This window comes from Sinocyclocheilus anshuiensis, unplaced genomic scaffold (assembly GCF_001515605.1).
Source record: "Sinocyclocheilus anshuiensis isolate Anshui unplaced genomic scaffold, SAMN03320099.WGS_v1.1 scaffold88, whole genome shotgun sequence".
NCBI lineage: Eukaryota > Metazoa > Chordata > Actinopteri > Cypriniformes > Cyprinidae > Sinocyclocheilus > Sinocyclocheilus anshuiensis.
In genome coordinates, this window is record NW_015555728.1 from 1,483,415 (window position 1) to 1,494,221 (window position 10,807).

The following is a 10,807-nucleotide window of genomic DNA, read 5'->3' on the forward strand; positions in this document are numbered from 1 at the left end:
TTTTTTTTAATTCTGCAGATACCCTGTAAATAGTGAAATAAAATTCCTTCCTTCATATTTGTTGATATTTGTGTATTGAAAATATTTTTGATTGACATTTAAACTCCTATCTGATTTTCTATATTTAAAAAAAAGGTTGTTTTTTTTATTTGGGCTAGTTAAATTAATTTTCGGGCTACCAAAATCTGAAGAGTACCTGCCCGACGGGCTACCAGGGATTTTGAAATTTTGCGAGCCCTGCATCTTCTTCAATCTCTACAACCTCCAGTACCAGCCACGCCTGCAGACAACACACCAGAAGATGATAGTTTTCTTCAACATCCAGATCTGGATGCCATTTCAATGAGTGCATCTAATTCACACCACCTTAGGGTCACCGAATGCAGACCTTTCAGTACTTCAGTTCCTTCAGACTATATTGGCAATGGGACATTTGACTAGTGAGCTTGGAACACTCAGCAACCCTTCTAACAGCTCGGCGCCAGGTATGGCTTGCTCAGGCAAGATTGCCTGAAGATTGTAAGAAGACGCTGAGGGAATTGCCAATTGTGCCGGGACATCTTTTTGGCCCCAATGTCTCTGAGGTATTAGAGAAGAGAATGAAGTTGTCCGAAGTCACACAACAGCTAACTCAGTCCCCACAGGCACCCTCTCTTAGGATGCCACCAGCTCCCACTCATCCACGCTATTCAATTATAGCACAGGTACTAAAGGCAGAAACCAAAAACCATGATGTTTTCAGGCCGGCAGTCAGTCGTTTCTCAGTGCAACATCTAGATTACTGGAGAATGTCAGTGTCCAACCCCTGGTTTCTGGCAGCTGTGAGCAGGGGATACACTTTGCAGTTCCGACACCGGCCTAACATGTTTACAGGAATCCTTCCTACTAGGGATGCACCGATACCACTTTTTCCAGTACTCGCCCGATACGATACTTTTATTTTTGGTACTTGCCGATACCGAGTACCGATACCAATATTTTCATTGCATTTGTACATTTTTTAAATATTGGGTACAGAAACCAAAAGAGTATGTATAATGTTAGTTGGTTAACTTCATTTATCAAATAGATACAGTCAAACCAAAATTTATTCAGACACCTTCAACATTTCTCACATTATCACAGTTTATTCATTATAGTTTAGGAAATTGTAATAAAATATGACAAGAACTCAGAGTTAAACTGTCAGAACAAATTCAGCTTGATAATGTCAGATAACTTTGATAGAAAGGTATGTAATGGATTACAATAAACCAAAAATTATTCATACAGCTGTCAATATTTACGTATCGGCGTTTGGTATCGGGGCATTTTAACGAGTATGAGTATAGGAGCTCAGTATCGGGCCTGATACCGATACTAGTATCGTTATCGGTGCATCCCTTCTTCCTACAGTTGTCAAGGATCCAACCAGTTCTATGGCCCTGTCGCTAGAAATTTGTTCACTTTTGCAGGAAGGAGCCATAGAAAAAGCTCATCCCCTCAGTACAGAGGTTTTCTGCCAGTTCTGTATCTGCGCTACTTAAATGTGTTCCTTAAGCCTCTTCCTTTTCGTATGTTACAAAGACAGTTGACATTCTTCGGTCTGTGATGGAAGGAGACTGGTTTGTGAGTGTGGACTTGAAGGATGCATACTTTTATGCCCCCATTGTTCCACACTTTACAGGAAGTTCCTAAAATTCAGCTTTCAGGACCAAGCATACCAGTTCAGAGTTATGCCATTCGGTCTCTCTCTGGCCCCTTGTGTATTTGCAAAAATTCCTTACGGTGTCCTTCTGCAACAGTCATTCCTCATGACTGTGTTGGTATGTCATCCACTAGTGCTTAGCACCACCTCTGGCGGTCAGGAGGAATGAAACAGAACACTAGTTACGTATGTAACTGTGGTTCGGTGAATTCTGGATGACCGCCAGAGTTCTTTGTCACTCGAAATGCAGGAGAAGTGTTCCGAGGCTGGGCACCGAGATACTGCAGTTTATATCCTTGTGGCTCGGTCTGCGTCATGACGTGACCTTGTTGACATATTTTTCTCGACCTATCTAGCTGATGCTGCAATTATCTACTAGTGCTTAGCACCGCCTCTGGCAGTCATCCGGAATTCACAGAACCACAGTAACATACGTAACTAGCGTTACACACAGGTGTAGTAGTGTGCAAATTCTACTACATGGGGATGTTTTAGATAATTGTAAAAGAATTCACACGTTCGTGTTTTTTTGAAAATATTTATTGAAAATATTTGTTTTTTTATTATATTATATTATATTATACTATATTATATTATATTGTTATAAAGAATTGAACTGTTCTGCGTGAGATTTTTTAAAATTATTTTTAAAAGAATTTCTTGGTAAGTAACAACACTGTAAAAAATGTTTTCTCAGGTAAACTAAAGTGTGCATAATTTAGTTACATCAAGGGTCAAATCAAATATAATTAGCACATTTAAGTTAAAAGTTACACAATTTTTTGTATGTGTGCTGTACAGGTCTGATATAAAGAACATTTTTGCTCAGGTGGTGGAAATGTCCACCCAATAGAGAAAAGTTTTGCTCAGCAAGAAAAAAAAAAATTAAGAGGAAACATCAGTCTCTGAACAGTTTGCTGAAGGCTGCTCTGCTCTCTGCTGAGGAGGAACAAACACAGTCAAATCAATCTCACCCTTGCCCCGCCCCGCTCCGCTACTGTGAATGAGGTTGCCACATTCAAACGTTTTTTTTTCCAAACATTTTTTCTTTTGTCAGAGATGAATGACAGTGTTTTCCTTGTGAACATGTGTTTTCCATATTCATTGTATTTGTGTGGTGTGGTCTTATTGCATCCATGTTGCATGATCCTGTCATGGCCTCAACTCAACATCAGGATCTCAGCTCTGTTCTGATGTGATTTCTCCATTTACACTAGATTTATGCCACTTCTGTCATTGGAAGGGAGCCATTGTGTGTGCGAACATGTCCACACATGGCAATGGACATTAATTATGGCAGCTGTGGAACCATGCAAAGTGAACACATTTGGGCGTCCATATTATTTATAATTAATTTTTTTCCACATCCTTTCCACTAGCAAATGTTTATGGCCTAGACATCACAAGTGATTCTGGTGACTTGTAAAGGCACGATAAGGTACGTTATATTAGCTTTTCTGGCTCTTTTTTAAACTGACAGCTATTGAAATGAATGCAGCATCAGATAAAAGCTAAAGTTTTTTATCCACAAAGGAATGGCTTGGATGAAGGAGATGGAGGGGTTTTGTAATAGCCAAGTCTATTTCCAGATCTCATTCCAATTTAAATTTGCATTTTTTGGGGAATTTGCATGCAAGATTATGTGCATCCTCCAGTATAGTGGATGACGTAATTTTGTAGGCCAACAAAGTTAGCATTACATTGGTTCCCTTAGCAAAAAGCCAATAGGATTTTTCGATTGGCTTTATTGATTATTGCAGAAAATAAGCTTTGTGACCAACAAATGTTCATGATTCTTACATGTTGCTTATTATGATAAACTTCACAAATGGACACAAACTTTACTGAAGCCTGAATACAATTGGCAGACGTAACAAGCTAAAGCTAGGCTATAAACAAACTACAGTATATCACTGCATGACCTAAGTGTCACCAACACTAAGCTTCTGACAAAACATTCATCTCTATTTAAAATCTACAGTTTGGAAAGTTTGAGTTAGAATAGGAATGCAAGTATAAACACAATGAGGCTGTAAAAGTGGACTAGTGAGTAGATGAGTTTATCTGTTTAGCGCAATGCTGTTTAATGCCCCTGACAAACTCTGTAGTACCATTTAGCCACTTGTCAACAATTCTCTTTTTCAAGACACATAAAAGTGAAAAAAACAAACATCAGTGGGATATAACTGATGTATTTTATGTCATAGAAAAAAAACTTATTTCAACAAAAACCCATTGATTCGGGACAATGGAACCAGAAGTTTACAAATGCTAGCATGTTTTGGGGTTTTAAGAACAAACTAGTTATAGTCTACTTATTTTTTTCACGTAAGACAATTACATTTCTGGAGATATTTTTATTGAATAAAACATTTCAGCTAAAATTTTGATTTAGATCACCTTCACCAATCAATTCAGTGAATATAAAGTTTCAGTATCGATATTCCCACATGCTGTGTGTTGAAAACCGGCTAAATTCTTTATTATCTGTACTTTTTACAGCACTGTTTTTTTTTTTTTAAATACTAATTTCTTTTGGTGTAAAACATTATTGAATGACTTTAAACAATAGTTGTTTTTGCTTCTTCAGTCCTAATCCTACATATTATCAACAGATGAGTTTTACCAGTTGAGACCATGTGTTCTCCAGTTTAACTTCATTAGGAAACACATTTATATCTGAGACTTTCGGGTTTCTTAACAGGTAATATTTTGTGTGTAGTCACTATCTCTTAAAGCAGTCCACCATCTAGAGTGTATGTGTGTGTTGATTTGGATGTTTGTGCTCTGTTTGCATAAGTGACTATGGTAATATCGACTGGGTGCCTGCCGTTGGGGCCTCAGCCACCTGTAAAATCAGCATTAATTAATGAGGGAAATTAGGAGAAACTGTGGTCTCTGACTTGTTAATGTGAACAGCTGGAAAACACATTGTGTTCTTGGGATGGTTTTTTTTTTCTGTTTTAAAGGAACAGTTCACCCAGTAATGAAATTTACTCCCATAATCTCTAATCTGTCTCTCTCTCTCTGTTTCTCTCTGTGTAGATGATTCTGCGGACGAGGAGCCCACCTCTCAGTCAGACCACAGTGAGATCCAGGGCACTCTCAAGACTCTGGCCAGTAAGTTGGATGACTTGAGCACGTGTAATGACCTGATAGCTAAGCACGGAGCAGCGCTGCAGCGGTCTCTGAGTGAGCTTGAGACCTTACGTGTGCCTCTGGAGGGAGGAGAGAAAAACAAGGCTGTCAACGAGAGAGCCACCCTCTTTCGCATCACCTCCAATGCTATGATCAATGTAAGTAGAACTAAACTTTCAGTTATCACAGAATTTGAGTTGGGTCAGGTTTCAATTGTTATAAAATAGCTATTTTGTTCACTTTCAGTTTTCACTTAATCTTATTTCTTTGGGATCAGAAAGATTTCTAATACTATACTAACTAATACTCTTAATCAGCAGGGATGCATTAATGAATGAATGAATGAATGAATGATGCATTTATATAGCGCTTTATTGATCAAAAGTGACAGTAAAGATTCACATTGTTACAAAATATTTCTATTTCAAACAAATGCTGTTCTTTTGAACTTGAAAATAATTTATTGAGAATAATAATTTGACAATAATAAGAAATATTTCTTGAGCACCAAATAAAATGTGTGTACTGAGAATATAACAACCGATAAAATTGTATGAATTTTTAAAACATTTAAAAAATTTCTCCAATTTTTTAAAACATTTTATTCTTGCAGCTGGAGAAATTAGTCTCTTTTTTGAGCACTGTCTGACTTTGTTCAAATTTAGGACTGTTGTATTTATTGTCTTTAATCATCTAGACAGTGTTTTCCTCTGTCCTTAGTGCTGCGGCCAATATGAATGAGTAATGTTTAGAAATAATGGGAGGAAAGATTGTGGTTCATTTATCAAAATGGACAATGTGAAATCTAATCCAGTATGAGCTCTCTTAACCAACCATACTTCATGAAAGAGACCAATTTCTAAAACTAGCTCCAGAACAAAATACAACAGCAGCTTTACTTTGCATCTTTTTCCGAGAAAATCCTAATCTGTGTCTGTTTTCAAATTTTATGTTCAGTGTGGCTCTAAAGTCAAATGTTGTTGCAGATACCTGGATCAAAGATTGTTTTTCTTTTTTGTCTGTAATCAATGAAGGTAGAGCCTCCACTGATGTGATCAATACAGGTCTAGGAATAGCTCTCAGTATTGTGGATGTCCTCTGTGCCTTTGATTTCCTAAATCAAATTCTGGATAGGTATCACTACTCACAGTCATGAAAATCAATATTAGAGGTGATATCGTCTTGTGTGTTCTATTTCAGCTCTGACAAACTGAATTCATCTCTCTGTGCCAAGCTTAGGTGAATGTAGTTTCATGCTGTTTATTTTGATTTGTGTGGATATCACAAAAAGAATTTGAACAAATATGCATTAACTGCATCATAATTATGAATGTTGGTACCCAACTTGAATGCAAACCTCATTTTAATCTTCACAGCCAGGTCCATATTACAGGTAACTTATTCTGGCAAAGCAGTGACCACTTTGACAAAAATTGGCATTCTAACCAACATGTAAAATGAGCAACCGCATTTTTGAAACACGCTAAAATAGTCATAATTTTTAAGTAAAATGTGTCTTAATATTTATGGATAATTATTGGAATTTCCATGCACATTTAGTTCATGTTAAAAATGTGATTATGTCCATTTTTAGGTGAGATAGGGTGATGAGTTGCTTCACAAATGCCATAGATAAGAAGTGGCTGCACTGCTGAAAAGTTTGGAAACGACTGATATAGAGCAAACTATCTGAACATGTACACCTAATTAACAGTCTTTAGATTTGTGTTCAATGATGATTTCTGTATAATTCTTGATACATTTTTTTTGTAAGACCCATATAAGAATCCAATAGTTCACCAGCGTGTTATTGGCTGATAACTTTTCTATCTTTTTCCTCACTTCTTGAGATTAGCTTGAATCATTAGCCCTGCAGACAGTAGTCGGTCAGGACCTGAGTTTTTGAGTGATGTAAAACCCCACCAAATCTGCATGCTATAACACTTTCATTAGTGAGATCTCGGTTTGGTTAGCTGTGTGGACTCTTCTTTGTCTTTTTTTTTATCTCTAAAATGATTAATAGCCAGCTGGACAGAAATACACATGCATAATGAAAAGTGCTGAACAGCACTGTGAGGTCTAGCTCATTAAAGCACTTGGACAGGCTGATGAGATGTAGAGGAAAACCATTCTGATCTGTGTGTGTGGTCTGATGGATAAACAGATGATGTTATATAATATATAATATGCTTCTAAATTTGAACCAAGAAGAGTGAAGAGATGGACAGTAAAGACAGTAAATACAGTAAAGACAATCATTTTTTGAAGTATTATTGCAGTTTAAAATAACTGTTTTGATTTTGTTAACATAACATTTTATATTTTTATGTATTTTGTTCTTGTGATGGTAAAGCAGCCATAACTCCAGTGTTACATGATCCTTCAGAAATAATTTGAATATACTAATTTGGTGCTCAAGTAACATTTATTATTAATGTTGAAAACAGTTGTGCTGCTTAATATTTTTGTGAAAATTGTGATTTTTTTTTCAGATTCTTTGATGAATAAAGAGCAGCATTTATTTAACATAGAAATCTTTTGTTACATGTTTACTGTCACATTTGATCACTTTAATGCAAATAAAAATTACTTTCTTTAAAAAAAAAAAACTGACTCCAAGCTTTCGAACGGAACGGATATATCAGGATTGTGTGAATACAGTCGAGTGCGCTGAAGTGATTAGGGTGAATACAGGGAAAATGGGACACTTTCTGATTGCTTGCTATGAGATTTGCGACATTTTAAATTAAACACATTTCAAATACAAAAAAATTACTTGTATTCGCTGAAACTGAGAGAAAGCAGCTGTCTGAAACTGGATGTAAAATGGCCCTAAAAAGTCATGATGTTGCTAAAAATAACATTATGTTGTGTATTTGGTGTAATGAAATGTGTTTATGCAGTTTAAGGTTAAAAAAACACATTATATTCCATATAATGTACATTATTGTTTCTCCTCTATGCCCCGCCTTTCTGAAACGCGTTGATTTTTACAAATCTCATCGTTCTAAAAAAGCGAGGTGTGCTCTGATTGGCCAGCTATCCAGTGCGTTGTGATTGGCCGAATACCTCAAACGTGTGACAGAAATGTTACGCCCCATACTGTGATGCCGTCTAGTGATGGGAAGTTCGTTTCTTTTCCGCGAACCGGTTCTTTCGGACAGTTCGATTCAATAAACCGGTTGAAAAAACCGGTTCACCGGTTCTTTTACGCTCGACGTAATGACGTCATTGGCGATGACGTAATGGCGTTAAGTCTATCGCGGGCTTAACACATTCAAATATAAAGTCAGTAATCATCCCCTTTAAACCACATTTAAAAAATTCTGAATCTCTTTGCATTATATAACAAAATATCAAACAGGTCTAATCTTTGCGAAAAGGGCTTAGTTCAGAGAAAAGATCTAGCATAATTTGTTTGTCGGTGACACTTGCTTTAATATTTGATCTAATTTAATGTCATTCAGATACTTTTAAGTGTTACTTAAAGGGTTAGTTCACCCAAAAATGAAAATTAGCACATAAATTACTCACCCTCAAGTCATCCTAGGTGTATATGACTTTCTTCTTTCAGACGAATCCAGTCGGAGTTATATAAAAAATTGTCTTTGATATTTCAAGCTGTTTCATGGCACTCAGCGGGTGTTGCATGCTTCAGTCCGAAACAAGTTAAATAAAAAGCGCTTATCCATTAAAAAAGTGTCTCACACGGCTCCGGGGGGTGAACAAAGGCCTTCTGTAGCGAATCGATGCGTTTAAAAAAAAAAATCCATATTCAAAACGTAATAATCACTTTAATCTAATTTGCGCTCTAAATTTGAGCTGCTGTGTTTGTGTATAAGAGAGGTATTTTGTTAGTAGTTTCACAAAACCAATTTCACTTAATTCAGTGGACCATCTATCAATGTTGCACACTGAATCACATGGCTCTCCCTCACCCTCAACTATTTTAAATGGTATTTCTCGGATATGTGGATGTACAACTCACATGCGTCTCTTTCCTCTAAACTCTTCCTGAAGTCACGAGCAGTCTGGGGCCCTGGGCCTCACTCAGCAAAAAAAAAAAAAGTGGAAGTGTTGCTTATGTTAAAGGTGAGGAGCTGTAGTTTCATGAATGTGCGAGGAAGCCACAGTCACATGCTAAGCGTAGCACAGAGGATCCTCTCTAACAGCAGAGCTCTGGACAATTAGTGCTGACAGAAGTCAGGTAAGTGCTGGTTTGTTGCTTTGTTTGTGGACTTTAAAGGTACAGATTGTGTGGAAGTGGGATGCCAAGAGTGGAGAGACCTATACGACTGCATTTAAACTATGTTCTGTATAGGGTCCAAAATTAGCACCTGCAAAGTGCCAAATGTGATTAAAAATGAACTTGGTGAGTAAAAAAAAAACTTGTGAGTTGGCTTGAAAATTGATTAGGGACTGTAACATAATACATAGTTTAAGTCACAATGTAAGAATGGTATTCTGATGCTCGCTGATGTAAATGATGTGAGCGATTAAAATATATAGATGTTTACAAAAAATATAGATGGAGATATACAAACAAATGTCTATTGAATAAACTATGACTAGCAGACATTTTTCTCTGATTCCTAAAATATTTTTTGTTTGTTTGTTTGTTTGTTTTCCCATATATTCATGCATTAATGCCACCAAATGAAAATATAAGAATCTAAAATCACAAAATGTTTGTGTTTTTATGAAGTGCATGGACATGGAGACTGGCTCATGTACATATGATGCTGCGAGTGAAACTGTGATCTACAATGGCCTATCATTAATATGCAATCCCACTGAAAGGACCTATATATATATATATATATATATATATATATATATATATACATACATACATACATACATACATATACATATAATATAAAATTGTATACATTTTTTAGTTAAAATATTTGTCAAAATATTTGTCTTTAAAATATATATATATATATATTTTTAGTATGTACTATTTTATTCGTTCAATTAAAAAAAAATATAGATTTGGCAGACTCTTTTATCCAAAGCAACTGCATTCAAGCTATATGTATTTTCATTTCCTGGGAATTGGACCCATGACTTTGGCATTACTTCAGGAACTTATAACTTGATTTATCTGCCATTGGCAGGTGTGAATTTTGGACACTGATGCCTATTTTGTTAAAAATGTAGCTCAGTTATCTTTGAGTGTGTGGTTCCTGATAAATCCAGCAGACTGGGGTCAGTCAGATTAGTCGTGTCATTGTGCCTCCACAGGAGACAAGGGAGATGGACAAAGAGTCATTGATTAAGAGAGAGATGAAGAAGAGAGTACAGTCAAGTGATTTCACTGAGTTTCACCCAGTGGCAGAGACACTGTTAAAGACATGATTGGTTGTGACTGCAAGCTGCCTTAATGATTTTGTGGCTGTACTGTAGTCTCAGTTATTAACGTGATTGATGAGCTCTGATGAGAGAGATGCTTTCACAGATAACTCAAAGAGTTATATTACAGTGGTTATTTTTAGTGAAACCTATGTGTGGTGTGGGTTATTACAGGTGCATCTCAATAAATTAGAATGTCGTGGAAAAGTTCATTTATTTCAGTAATTCAACTCAAATTGTGAAACTCGTGTATTAAATAAATTCAATGCACACAGACTGAAGTAGTTTAAGTCTTTGGTTCTTTTAATTGTGATGATTTTGGCTCACATTTAACAAAAACCCACCAATTCACTATCTCAACAAATTAGAATATGGTGACATGCCAATCAGCTAATCAACTCAAAACACCTGCAAAGGTTTCCTGAGCCTTCAAAATGGTCTCTCAGTTTGGTTCACTAGGCTACACAATCATGGGGAAGACTGCTGATCTGACAGTTGTCCAGAAGACAATCATTGACAATCTTCACAAGGAGGGTAAGCCACAAACATTCACTGCCAAAGAAGCTGGCTGTTCACAGAGTGCTCTATCCAAGCATGTTAACAGAAAGTTGAGCGGAAGGAAAA

General features: G+C 36.4%; 1 protein-coding gene across 2 annotated transcripts in view; it reads left to right on the top strand.

Annotated features, from left to right (window-relative positions):
• The window catches only part of LOC107672777 (oxysterol-binding protein 2-like), a 101,067-nt gene that overhangs the window by 79,281 nt on the left and 10,979 nt on the right, over positions 1–10,807 (top strand). For both annotated transcript variants that reach the window (XM_016466126.1, XM_016466127.1), the window contains one exon: positions 4,733–4,983. In XM_016466126.1, coding sequence (XP_016321612.1) covers positions 4,733–4,983 — 251 coding nt within the window. The remainder of the gene's footprint in view (positions 1–4,732; positions 4,984–10,807) is intronic.